Raw genomic sequence first — 14,343 nt, 5'->3', positions numbered from 1 at the left:
TTCACGAACAAGAAATTTGGTTGGATTGTATTGTTCTTTCATGAATTGAGCAATTTGATCATACGAAAGATGGTTGGCTGTCAAAGGAGTCTCTTGTTGGCTTGCAAGATTGCACAACTGTTTGTAGATGACTGGAGTTTGACAACTGAGAAAATAAGCAGCTTTGTTATTTCTTGTTATACCCCGAGCTTTAGCGAATGTTTCGAATCTTTCCTGATAGTCGACCCATAATTCAGCTGTTGAATCAAAAGCAGCAAAATCTGGAGTGACCTTTGATTCATTGGCTTCAAGCAGTTTGACAATGGCGTCTTGTTGCTCTTTGATTTGTCGCTGTTGTTCGGCTAGTTGTCGTTGACTAGCTTCTTGCAGCTTCTGCATTTCTGCCAATATCGCTACCAGAGTAGCACCGTGTTTTTCTTCCATGAGTAGTTTTTAGAAAATAGAGAGATCTTCGTCGCCAAAAATCTGTTATGTTTCTTAACAGATCCAAAGAAAAGTTCGATTTCAGTAAAGCTTTTATTTTTGATTCAAGAATACCAATACAATACAATAATATCACAAACTTAATATTTATAGTAAGATAGAAAGTTCCTAGAAAGATACAGAACATTCTGGAACGTTATTATATATCTAGAGGGTTCTATGGAAGATTCTCGAATGTTCTGTTGTATCTAGAAAGTTCTAGAATGGACCGTAACACAATGCTCTCAAAAAAAAATAGGCGCAGTTAAATAATTAGTCTTTTTTTTTTTTTTTTTAAACTTAAAACAGTAATGACATTTGCTAAAGATTTTCTTTTTGCACGACAGGAAAACTGTTTTCTCAACAACATGTCATTAAGAAGTTCAGTTTATGTTACTTTTTTATATTAATTTTTATATACTTTTACATCAATTTTTTTGTTATATGCTTTTTATATTTAATTTTAGTTTTATTAAAGGAATACAAAAAACATACTGGAAGATGTAAAAAAAAAAAATAAAATAAGTAAATAGACGCACACACTTTTTAATAGATTTCCGTTCTAATTTTTCAACCCAACTGTTATTCGTAATTATTTTGTCAATTTATTTGTTTTTTTGATATGCTATAAAAGATTACATGAAATTGCTTATGATGACCGCATTTGATGACCAGTTTGTCACATTTAAAGCCCTTTTAAATTGCTCGATAAGATCTAAAAGTGAAAAATCACAGAAATGGGTCGAAAACCAGTAAGCGAAGCAACAAAGTGGCTAATAATAGGTATGAAGGATAACTTGATGACCAGTAACAGAGAAATATATAGAAGATTAAAAGTTTCGGAGAATTGCGTCAGAAATACCTTTAAGACATTTGAAACAACAGTCATGCAGGATCCGAGAGATTAAGAAAAACTACAGAGCGCGAAAACAGTCTTATATTTCGTCAAGTAGGAGCCAATCTAAGGTTTAGCTATCGTGAACTTACCAACATATTCAACGAAAATCGTAAAAAACGTCTTCCTTCAAATACATTTAGAAAAATTTTACTTAAGAAAAACATTGGTGTCTATGCAGCTGTTAAAAAAACCCATGCCGTTGGCCACAGATCGGCTTGCAATATTAAGGTGGTGTAAGAAGAGAATTTGGTGGTCTTTAAAGCAAATATTTTTCAGTGATAAAAATAACTTTGAAGTAATGAACAGAAAAAGCAAAGTTCTTGTTAAAAGATTTAGATCTGTAAAGTATAGTAATTACTTTATTGTACCAAGGTTGCAAGGTGGTGTTCGGAGTGTTGGTATTTGGGGCTGCTTTAATTTTAACGGAATAGATGTGTGTAACATTTGTACAAGTCGAATCAACCAACACCTATATAGAGATGCTAGAGGACTACATGGTTCCATCAGTAGGCATGCTAATTGATCGAAACGAATGGTGGCAGTTTCAACAAGATATGACGTCTGCCCATGCAGGTTATAGATAACTTTTGTTATTATGTTTGACATATACTTTTTATATTCTTTTTATATACTTTTTATATTCTTTTTATATACTTTTTATATACAGTTGTATATTTTTAGTATGCCAAATACTATGCGAAAAATAAAAAATAAAATTAGTTCAATATTTTCTTTAATTTCTCTTTGATGATACTTTAAATACACTTTAAGCAACATAATCTTAATGCGTCTAGTTCTTTTTAAAGCACTGTATATCGAGTCCTGTTTTAGCTGACATCTTTCGAATGGATGCAATTACATTGTAAGATTTTGCTTGTTTATTTGCGAAAATAAAATTATCTAATAATAGACATTATGATAAAATATAAGTACTTATATTTTATCATAATTTGTTGTCATTCCCATAAAAATAAAAAATTTCTTATCAAAATCCAAAAGAGAGTCTGACAAAAGATGTTTTAAAAATGTTCAGTACTATGATAACATCTTAATTTTTAACTTAGAGTTGAAAGAAAAATCTTACATCCTAAATCAAAAGATTATCCTGAAACATAATCTTTTGATGCAGGATATAAGATTTTTACAGCAATAATATCGTTGATTCAATGTTGATTGATCGACCTGTATAAATATTGCACGTATGCACTCCGATAAAATTAAAGCACTCCCAAATACCGACATTCCCTACCACCTTGACAAAGCAATTGTATACTCAAGATTCTTGCTTTTCTTGTTTTTTACTTCTAAGACCCTTCCATCGCTAAAGAAAATTTGCTTTTACCATAGACGAAGCAGTTCGCTTTTTACACCATCTTTATTTTTTGAGAGTCAGCATTCGCTTTCTAAAGGCTGCATATACATTAATATTTTGAAGTAAATTATCTTTTACTGTATTTGAAGAAATAGGCTTTTTGAACTTTTTGTTAAGGCTTTTTGCGAATACGTAAAAACCTAAATAACTTCTAGAATATAGATAGCAGAAAGTATTTAAGAAGAGATAAGAAAACGATTAATAAAGAAGAGAAAATAAACGGATTTACGAGTTCTATTTGAATAATAAAACATAAAAAGTTCATCATAGTTTACTTCAATGCTGAACAAATCCAAGAAGCAGTATCTATGATATAATCGAGCGTGCTAAGAACAATTCTGGACATAAAAGAGTGCAAGGAAGTGGTCAAGTGGCCAAAATCATGACCCACAAGGTGATCAATCGTATAAAAACCATATTTGACAACAGTGACCCGGTCACTGTGGTCAAATATGGAGCCAGAAAGAGCGAATCAAGACTGGTATTGATCGTCTTTATCGCGATTTTCAGGGAAAATTGGTCATCCTTGACGACGAGTCTTACTTACGCTGTCGCACTTGACGATCAATGGAAACGGCACCTACTGCTCTAGTGACGTAAACAAGACTTTGCCAAGCGTTTAATATTGCAAAAAGTGAAAGCTTGAACCCAAATTCCTCGTCTGGCTGGCCGCTTTTCACAATTGTACTTCTAAGCTGTTTTTTATCCCTAGCGGCCTGGCAGTCAACTAAGCTATCTATAAAGAGGATTGTATCAAGGAGAGATTAGTATCGTTCATCAAAGCTCATCATACTGATAGCAATTATGTAGTTTGGCTGGACCTGGCATAAAGTAAATCTTTTTACTAAATAGAGTTGCTTGTCTTTTTAAAGGCAACTAAAAGTCTCAGAGACTAACTTTATTTTTCATCCGTTAACAACAAAAAGTTCATTGAACTTGTAAACTTAAAAAAAATATAAATCAGTAGTCGAAAATATTTTTTAAAACAACAACAACAACATCAACAACTCACATTATCAAATTTGGTTACTTTTTATGTTTTGAAAAATGTTAAATAAAGTTCCTTTTTGCAAATTTGAAAAACTCTTCAGCTGGAAATCTATTTATTTTCCTTACTTTTTTGTGTTTCCCCTTAAGATGATCAGGTTAGTACATCGTGAAATCCTCAGCTTTCTTTTGATCATTCAATATCCCGGAAAAAACGAATGCACTCATTGGTGATTTTTTTGGTCATAAACTGTCATTTAGAACAATCAGATTAAGTTAAGCACAAGCATCTTTAAAAAGAGTTAAAATTTATCAAAACTAAAAAAAATCATTTTGTCAAATATTCTCTAATTTAGAATATGATTCATTTATTATTGTTATGTAACAGGAAATTATGAGTGTCTAAATTAGGTCCTATTGCATCTTAACTTACCCTAAATCAGGATTTTTTTTAAGGTAAACTAGGTTTTTTCTGGAAAATTTGGACCAGAAACTTTAATTTTGTTAGGATGGCATACGCTTGATAAAATTAAAGTATGGTTAATTTAAGATTTAAAATTAAAAAAATTATTCTGATCATGTTCAAATTAAAACAAATCACTAAACCAAAAAAAAGATTTTGAATAGTTTCTTTGGAAACTGAATAACTTTGCTCCTTTTGTTTTCTTGAAACTAACTTTCAATTTATTAATGAAAAAAACGGAAACAGTAAAATTTCAGTTGTAATACAAAAAAATTAGTTACCCAAAAAACCAATTTTGCATCACATATTTTAAACAGATTTCCTTTTAATTCGACCATTTTTCCTCGCGTTTCTTTACAAATTATTTTTGTTCCCTCTACAGCGCTTTGTAATATCTCCCGTTAGGTAGTTGTCGCTGTAAAATTTCTGCAGTTTTTGCACATTCCCAGAAAAAGTAATTCTACAAGCATAATTAGCACAACTAGTTTTAGCATTTCTTTCGTTAATTAACAATTGAGCACTTCATAATAAACCCATTATCATATTTGCTTTCAACAATTGTTCAACTCTAATGATTTTTGGTAAACAATTTTAAAACAACATCATTTAATCCAAAACCAGTTACTAACCAAATTTTTATTTGCTTCTGTAGCCTTTACAATTTTTATAATTCGTTTCCCAATTCAAAATCTCATTTAAAACACGAGACCATATCTTTTTTTATTTTTTTCCAATATAAATTAACAAATCCGTGAACTTTAGTCATAATTTAAAACGACTTATAGTACTTTTTCATTCATGTTTTTCTTTATGCTGAGTATCTGCGTTTAATTCCTATTTGTTTAGGAAATACTTCTATTAATTAGACTAGTTAGAAGAGTCAGAATAATTTAAATCTGCACTAACTAAAAAATAAAAATAAAAATACGTAAATTAAAATTTTTTAAAAGTTTAAAACTTATTCTTAAAAAAAAAGGAATTAGTAAAGATTGCGTTTAAAGCTGATGACAAAACCTGTGTCAGGGAAGTCGGTAGCTGGAAAATCTATTCCAAAAATAAAATCATCCAAGTCTGATAAAAAAGTAAAGAATGCTGTTAAGAGGTCGAATGATTCTAAAGGAAAAGTAAGCAGATATATTATATTTTAAAACGTATGTAAAGCCATATATGTATATTTGTATACCTTATCTCTTTACTTAGTGTTAAATTTATACACTTGGCTCTGGTTCTATTCAATCATAGTGAACTGCAATTTTTTTTTTCAGAATAATTCAATAATTTTATTTCTTTAGAATATTACTGATAGCGATGGAATAGCCTCACCACCTATTAAAAGTTCATCAAGCAATAAACTATGGTCTTTTCATCAAGAAATAGCTGGAATGATGTTAGTAAAGTATTATGTCTAAGTCATATGCAATGTAAATTGATTGCATCAAACATAGCAACACAAAAAAACTCAAAAATAAAATTCCAATAACTTCTGTTTTTTAATAGTTTTAGTAAGTTAAATAGCAAACTAAATTATAAAAGCAATAAAAAATATTCTCAAACATGCTATAAATGCTGTTTTATTTATAAAGTATGGCAAATTTAGTTATACATTTTTCAAATGTATTAATTATATAAAAAAAAAATTTTCTAATTATTTTACTTAATTGTAATTAAATAATCAAAAAAAGTTAATACAGTATTTCTTCTACTGTTTTTTTGCTGGCTAATCTGATACAATACACAACTTTTTAATAAAATTTGTAGGCATTGTTACTAAATTATTTTTATACATCATAAGATTAATGTGATGAAAAACATTTATTAAATATTTCTATATTCCTAAAAATTATTATTATTTGAATATTTCTATATTCATGATACATATAAAAATATTATTATTTGAACAGAGAAGTTTTAATAAATCAAATAAAAATTAATTTTTGTTTCATGTTTTTCAACACAGGTATGCATTTGGTGACTGTCGAAAACCTTCACATGAGTCAGTTGCTCTAGTTGAAGATATTGTGCATCAACAAATGACAAGTGTGGTATACATACTGTATATTCAAGATATTTCTGCTTTAAAAATTTTTAAAGGCCAACTTTATGTTGTCAATAAGGGTATATAAACACACACACACACACACACACACACACGCACGCACACACAAAATTATTAACCCATAAAAATCATTTTTGATAAATGATCAAGACTACAAAGTTTAGTTAAATGAGTTTATAGACCCAAAAATATTTGAAGATTTAGAGATCTCTCAACTTTAAAACTATTCATCAGAAATATTTTTTATAAACTCATGTTTATGAACATATTTAAATTGCTGCTGGGAGCAATAAGATTTTTTAGTTTAAGTATTTTTTGTATCTAAAAATCTTATTTTAAAAAAGAATTTATAAGTTCAGGGATTTTCATCAAAGTAATCTTTTTGAAAAATAATAAAAATACAAAATCTATGATTGCTCCAAACAATAATTTCAATATTCAGGTCTACATGAGTTCATAAAAAAATATCTATATTAAAATCTTTTAAACTGAGTAATCCTATAACATATATATATATATATATATATATATATATATATATATATATATATATATATATATATATATATATATATATATATATATATATATATATATATATATATATATATATATATATATATATATATTTATATTTATATATATATATATATATATATATATTATATATATATATATATATATATATATATATATATATATATATATATATATATATATATATATATATATATATATTTCAAGTTGTGTTACTTTCAAATACAATATCTCGTACCTGTATAAGAGTGCTCAATATTTTGTATGAATAGAGCAATACATATATAGATAGAAAATGAAGAAGTAACAACTATATATGGTACTTAAAGCTTCATGCCTTTGGCAATCATCAGCCAAGAGATATCCTAGGTATCTCATGGTATCCTAGGTAGCTGATGATTGCCGTAAGGCATGAAGCTTTAAGTACCATACATAGTTGTTGTTTCTTCATTTTATATCTCTATATATACACACACACGCAAACATATGTATAGATAAATAGACAGACAGACAGACAGACAGACAGACAGACAGACAGACAGACAGACAGACAGATATAGATATATGTTTAAGGTATACAAAAATAATTAAATATTTTTAGCTGGTGCAAGCAACAGAAGTAACTAATCTGAGGGGAGGAAGATTCACTAGTATTGATGATATTTTATTTCTTTTAATAAATAACAAGGTAATTCTTTTAAAAAATAAAAAGATGTTTTTTATTCAGTTGTGTATCTTTGTTACCATTAATGTTTATGAGTGTCAATTTTTATTACATTTTACTTTTTTCCTAAGTTTAATATGTCTGTTCTTTGTAAATGAATGTAAATTAGTAACCGATGTTCTCAATTTAGCATAAACTCCAGAGAGTTATCAAATATCTTCGATTAAAGGACTTAAAGAGCAAAACTGTTAAATCAACATCACCAGATGAAGAGGATATTTTAGAGACAATTGGTATTTAGTTTGAATTAATAAAAATTCTGATTTATTCTGATATTTGGACTAACTCTGAAACCTTAAGTCAATAGACCTAGGACATAAGTTCAAAAATAAAAAAATAAAAAAATTAGGTCTCATGCTAACATTTGGATCCAATATATAAAATATTTAACATAATTATATATGTGCAAAAAGTTACAATGTTCACTATTACAAAGCTTTTTATGCATAAAGCATACTAAGCTTTGTAATACTTTATTGTATGTAAAGATTCAATTATAATTTGCACTTTGTTTTGTTCATTGTAAAAAAACAGTTTAGTTAGAAGCTCTATTGTTTATAACTAAATAATTTTTACTTTGGTATTTATTCTAATTGTTTAAAATATCTCAGGCATTATTTGAAAAAGTTACTTTCGATCAAGCTACATATATAAAATGTAGCTTGATCGTTTTTCCAGTGTGGTCTTCATATATTCATATATATGTATATATGAAGACCACACTGGAAAAACGATCAAGCTACATTTTTGCTTTTTATGGGTTTTTCTCCCTGTTATATTCGGCTGCAGTTTAACTGTATAATAATTGACTATATAACTAGAAAACTGATCAAATTACACAGATATTTAACTTAACAAATAAGTGAGTTAACTTAACATATAAAATCATATATATATATATTTATATCATATATATATATATATATTTGTATCATATATATGTGTGTGTGTGTGTGTGTGTGTGTGTGTGTGTGTGTGTGTGTGTGTGTGTGTATACATAGATAGATAGATAGATGTGTGTGTGTGTGTGTGTGTGTATAGATAGATAGATAGATAGATAGATAGATAGATAGATAGATAGATAGATAGATAGATAGATAGATAGATAGATAGATAGATAGATAGATAGATAGATAGATAGATAGATAGATAGATAGATAGATAGATAGGTAGGTGATAGGTAGGTAGGTAGGTAGGTAGGTAGGTAGGTAGGTAGGTAGATAGATAGATAGATAGATAGATAGATAGATAGATAGATAAATAGATATAGATATATTTATATGTATACAACTGTTTTAAATTACATATTTAGCTGGTGATAATATTAAAGGTGACTCAGGGAAACGTTTAAAAATGGCATATGATTTCATTAGTTCTATTGATGATACAGGTATGATATCAGGTTTATTTAAAATATTGAATTTTTGAAGTTCTTTAGAGCTTTTTTGTTTTCTACATTCAGTTTGAGAGGAGTTAAAAATTTTATTTCTATGTGAAGATCTGAAATTATCATCTATTTTAAGGTAGCTTAGGGTTACAGTTGAGCTTTTAGCATTCATATAATTTTAATGAATATTTTATAGGTGAATTGATTTCTTTATTTGATGAGGAAGATATTTTTGATGAAATAAAACAAGTCAGACGAAAGGTGTGAAAAATTTTTTGTCTTTTTTTGTTTTTAACTATTTTACTTTTTATATTTTTATTAGAAATTATCTTTTTATTTTATTCTAATAAAGTTATTTTTAATGATTTCTTTAAGCGGGCTGATAGAATGTCTAGATGCCTTGACTCCCAGGCATATATTGATTATACTGAAGCAAGACAAATGAGCTTTGGTTGGTGAAGCTACAATTCTCCTTTACTTTTTTATATTCCTTTTTTTTTTTCTTTCTTTTTTTTTTTTTTTATTATTACTTAAAATGGTTTTTTTACAGGACTTTTTTATTTATTAGACCTTTATTTTTATGGCATTAATTTTTTTTAAACATCAATACTTGTCTCAGTATAAAGATCTTTTTTGGCTTTTTTAGCCAAGAAGATAGGAAAATTTAAAGATTGGTTAGGTATTGGATCTGCAACTGATACTAAAACCAGTACAGCTGTTGTGGAAATCTTGAGTTATCTTGCATACGAAACTGTTAATGAGGTAATTTTAAAATGTAAAACTTTAGTATTTCACATGATATTAATAAAGACAATGTTTTATATATGAAAATTGTTTTGTAAAATGTTTTAAAGCCTGTAATGAAGATTTTTGTTTGTAATGAAAAATCATTTGTGTTGCAAATAAGGTTGCTATTTAAGGATCCTGATCTTGGTATCCCACAGTTTTTTACAAACCTGTAATCTTAGATTTGAACATTTAATCCTGGTGTTAGACTTCTTAAGGTTACAAGGAAGCTTACAGTTTTCTTAATTTCCAAAAAAATTCGGAACACCTGAAAAATCAACAACTGTTTTGCCCCTGTTTTGGTGTGCAACTGACTGTTATTGAAGTAGTATACCAAAAGCAAGATATAGAACAAAAAAAAAAAAAAATAGATCAGCAATTCAACAAAAATGAACAGTCAGAAGACCACAATCCTTCAAAGAGCATCTCTTGTAAGGATGAGGATTTTTCTGACGATGAAGAATTGTTTGATCTTGAAGCTTGTATATTTTGTAACAGACATTGAGATATCCAATGTGATGCTAATGAGATGTGGTCCAATAATTAAGAAAGTATGGAATTTGATTGTAATGTTCTGATGATCTCCAACAAAAAATGCAGCTTTCAGAAGTTTATTGTAACTGAGTTTATTTACACCAATTTTTCCCATTACTTTTATATTAAAAAAACTTGAAGGTGCTAATCACCTTTATTAGTAAAAAAATTATATTCATCTATCAAGAGAGCAAATATGAGTGGGATCCTTCAGTATCTGCATACAAGTAAACAGGAAATGAATTTTAAAGGGCACTAAATTCTTGTGAACCAATGGAACACAGTGAGACGCAGATTCAGCATAACGAAGAGGTGAAAGAAAAAACCCACTGTCTACGCTTTCACAGCTAAGTGCAGGTGAAAACTGTTATTATCATAAACAAGTACTATTGGAGACCGTATGCAATCATTATGATTTCTTAGTAGTGGTAAGTAAATGCCACCATATTGTTGATTATCATTGATTGGCTGTTCAGACAGCACAACTATTGGTCTTCCAAAAATATTGGCCATTACAAATATATGGAAAGACACAGATATAGGGAAAATCTTTAGTTTGCCTTGATAAAAATGTTTTTTATCAGATGTATCAAAAATTCAATATTTCCAAATTACTATAGATCATTTTTTCTTTTGATAGATAATGTTGAGATGGATATAAACCTTCTGTAACTTTATAGGAGATGATTAAATAAATGTAAGTTTTCTAACTTAGATGCTACTGACAACTTAAGGAAAGCGTACACAATTTTAATATACAATACCTATGTAAAGCATTTCTGTTTGATTTCAACAAGGTTGTTAAATATTAAACTTTCCAAGTAAAACAATCTTGAATAAGTATCTGAAGTGTAGCTTCTAACAGCAATATAATAGTTAATACTCAATATGAGTATTAATTATTATATTGTTGTTAGTAGTCTAGGTGTTTCAAATCCAGCTACATCACTAACAGGCTATGAGCATATGAAGTTGAACTTTCTATTTCAAATGTGACACCTCTCTAAATTGTAATCTGAATCTCCTGAGTTTCTATCTCACTCTATAACCTCTCTTCTTAAAGAACCTCTAATTATTTTAAACATGATCAATAATGCTATAAAAAAGCAAATTTACCAAAAAAACCAATTCAATGTGAGATGCAGTTGGCAAGAATTTTGAAAAAATGTAGTTGTTTGAAAATGGAGGAAGATGAGATGACTTTTTGCAAAGAGCATATTTTTAAATGGCTATAAAACCTACTAGTGAATGCACTTTTTCTACAGCTGCACTTTTTGCAACTAAAACAAAAAGTTGTTTGGGAGATGAAACTTTGTGCTCTGTTTCCTTAAAATAATTATATATCTATGTTTAATCTAAAAAAGCACTTAAATATTTTCTGGCTAGGTTTTATGAACCTAATTTGAATGTGTCATTTTATTATCTTAAAATTTTACTAAATTAATGTTAGTATCTTTCAAGAACTGGTAATTACAAATCCTGGCATTAATCTGGGGATCCTAGGTAAATGTAATATCGAAATTCCAGGATTAAAAATATAGCCCAGATTTAGCAACCTTAGTTGCAAATGCAAAAAGAAAATTTTGCTCTGTTTTACATCAGATGTTGTGTAAATTTTATAAATTATATGAAATGTCCACATAATTCATAAATGGTTGCAATCCATTTTAACATTTTAGCTTGTTGATTTGGCTTTGCTTGCAAAAGAAGACTGTGAAAGAATGAGCTTGATTTCTAAAATTCTGCCAGTCTCAATTAACCCTCTTTCTGAGCATGCTCTGTATTCTACAGCAAAACAACCGTGCTTACCTTTACCTACACCAACACAATCACCTCCAGAAACCCCAACTAGTTCTTCCAACTGCAGCAATGTGGAAAGCATAGCTAACCTAACGTCCCCTGTGCAAGGTGGTTTAGCATCCTCGTTAGGTACAGCATCTCTTGCATCATCTTTGTCTAGTTTAGCTAAAGCTCCAAAATCAAAGAAGAAGAAAACGAAGGTGGGATTAATTTTAGTAGTAGTACTTTTCCAAAAACAAAAGATCCATCTTGAATCATACTCTTCTTTTTTTCTTTTTTTAATTTTTTAGAATTTCTTAAATTCAAGCATTGAATTAAATAGTCAAAGAATACAACCCCATCATATAAGAGAAGCTGTAAGAAGATATACAATGTCAAACTATCCTATGATACCCTTTTATGTAAGTTCTATTTATAAAGGATGTTAAAATTTCTCTTTTTTAAAATAAAACTTCTGAGTATATTTTTCTAGGGCTTTACTCGCTCCACGTTGTCTAAGAAAACATTATGCCTGTAAACAGAATTTTTGCTTGAATTGCAAGTCTGTAAGTTTTGTCGCCTTGGTTATATTATCTGCCATATACAACAAGTAATGCAATAAAGTATAATACATATATTACATAACTATTTGCATATATAATAAGTATTGTATTCTATATGTAATAATATATAAAATTGTATAAAACTACAGTAGTATGTACTATATCCAAATTATTTATTATTTTTTATTCTAAATTATCATTTTTTAACGTTTATTAAGATTTGGTATTCGCAATGCAATCTGGGAAAAGAGCAAGGGACGAGAAATCTCCTTTAAAAGCTATTCATTTTAGAAACAGTTTGAAACACGTCTGCAGTTCACAGCAGATCATTGCATGTGGCTTTTTCAAATGAGCTTCAAACGCTTTGGAAAAATGGTAAAAGCGCAATTCAAAAATTAAAAAACATTTTGTCGAGTAAGCCTTCTATAAATTTTTAAACAAATCTTTTTGTTTGAAAATCTTCTACATTGAAATAAAAGAACAAGCAACAAATAGACAATTTACAAACATTTTTTCCCAGTCTATAGGTGATCTTTCTTAGGTCCACGCTTTTTTTTATAGGGGGAGGGGGGAGGCAAGTGTACTTGGAACTTTTTTTTTTTTTTTTTTTAAAAAAAAAAAGTATAAGGTAGAAAAATTTGTAGCTTATTGAATTTTTCCTAAATATGTGTTCAATAAGCCATATTGGTTTTAGTGCAAATGTTTTTAAATGGATTTTTATAACGAAACGCTTTAGTCAAAAAAAAGTTTTCAACTAAAATGGCTGACACTGAGAACCTTAAAAAATCCCAAGACCTGGAAGTAGAAGATAATCTGCCGCAATCCAGAGTCAGTGTCACAAAACTTTCACCTTAATTATACTACGAATTTTTTCGAAATAGTAAAAATGACGATAATGCGAAAATATCAATGCGATTAAAAAAAACTAGGAAATATCTTCACGATTATAAAAAAACAAAAAAACAAACACTAATTCTTATCTCACACCTTAAATATTTATGACAAAAATTGTTTAAGAATTTAAATATCGGTAACAGTTTTTTTTTACAAAGTTCGCGTAAGCACGTATTTGAATTATTACATCAATCGTTGTTTCAAAAGTTGCATTTTGAGGTCACGAGGTTGCGTGTTTTCAAAAGTGTTTAACCTTATCTTTTTTTTTTTCCAATATGTAAGCAAGCAAAAAAAGTACAGCGTTTTCTTTAAGCATCAATAGATTTCTGTGGTAATATCTTTAGAAACTGCACTATTTAAACTCATTTTCCCAACTCGTTCTGTTTCTCCGAGTTAGTAGCTGTTCACCAGTAACTGATTACCCTCCGAGTAACTTATTTCTATCTTTGGTTTTTGGCTCTTTGCAACAAAGTTTATTTAAACACTTTGAAAAAAATTTTAAAAAGTAGAAACGTCTGGACGGTTGCTTAAATTTATTCTGCAGTATTTGAATATTTATCCTCTGTAGCCCATGATCAAAATAAGTATATCAAACTATTTTTCTAGAATTTTGCCCCTCAAATCTTCTGAAACAGGATTCACTTTCTAAGTAGATTGCGCCATTTTGCAAAGGTTAAGGTTCACTGGTAGATAGAGTTTCCTAGATTCTTTAAATGTATAATGCAATGATATATTAAAAATAACTAGATGTCTAACTTTCGCGTATTTTTTGAAGCAAAAATCGGCCATTATGGGGGGCAAATTTAACAAATCAAAAGCTTCGTATTTGTTTTGTTTTGATAAATAGCGTAAAGATTTTGCCCCCCATAATGGCCGATTTTTGCTTCACTTTTTCTTATAC

At 28.6% G+C, this 14,343-nt stretch overlaps 1 protein-coding gene across 1 annotated transcript; it reads left to right on the top strand.

Moving 5' to 3' along the window:
* The first annotated feature begins 4,992 nt into the window (after positions 1-4,992).
* On the top strand, positions 4,993-13,040 carry LOC145180624 (transcription initiation protein SPT3 homolog). Its single transcript, XM_090083159.1, has 13 exons — positions 4,993-5,306; positions 5,475-5,569; positions 6,140-6,224; positions 7,377-7,463; positions 7,630-7,732; positions 8,812-8,889; positions 9,083-9,147; positions 9,262-9,337; positions 9,533-9,648; positions 11,886-12,206; positions 12,297-12,407; positions 12,479-12,551; positions 12,767-13,040. The coding sequence occupies exons 1-12, from the start codon at positions 5,187-5,189 to the stop codon at positions 12,521-12,523; spliced, it is 1,302 nt and encodes a 433-aa protein (XP_089939285.1). The 5' UTR covers positions 4,993-5,186; the 3' UTR covers positions 12,524-12,551; positions 12,767-13,040.
* Positions 13,041-14,343: the final 1,303 nt, after the last annotated feature.

This window comes from Hydra viridissima, unplaced genomic scaffold, assembly GCF_058129835.1.
Source record: "Hydra viridissima isolate aposymbiotic clone 2 unplaced genomic scaffold, HvirCarnegie_v1 scaffold_3, whole genome shotgun sequence".
NCBI classification, from domain to species: domain Eukaryota; kingdom Metazoa; phylum Cnidaria; class Hydrozoa; order Anthoathecata; family Hydridae; genus Hydra; species Hydra viridissima.
The sequence above is the reverse complement of the archived record's forward strand: the minus strand, read 5'-3'. Positions and strand labels throughout refer to the sequence as shown.

Bases quoted from the DNA above. Each gene is read 5' to 3' on its own strand.
- LOC145180624 (XM_090083159.1), top strand. From the start codon at position 5,187: ATGACAAAACCTGTGTCAGGGAAGTCGGTAGCTGGAAAATCTATTCCA. The intron at 9,148-9,261 runs GTGTGAAAAATT...GATTTCTTTAAG, and splicing joins TAAAACAAGTCAGACGAAAG to CGGGCTGATAGAATGTCTAG. The intron at 9,338-9,532 runs GTTGGTGAAGCT...TGGCTTTTTTAG, and splicing joins AGCAAGACAAATGAGCTTTG to CCAAGAAGATAGGAAAATTT.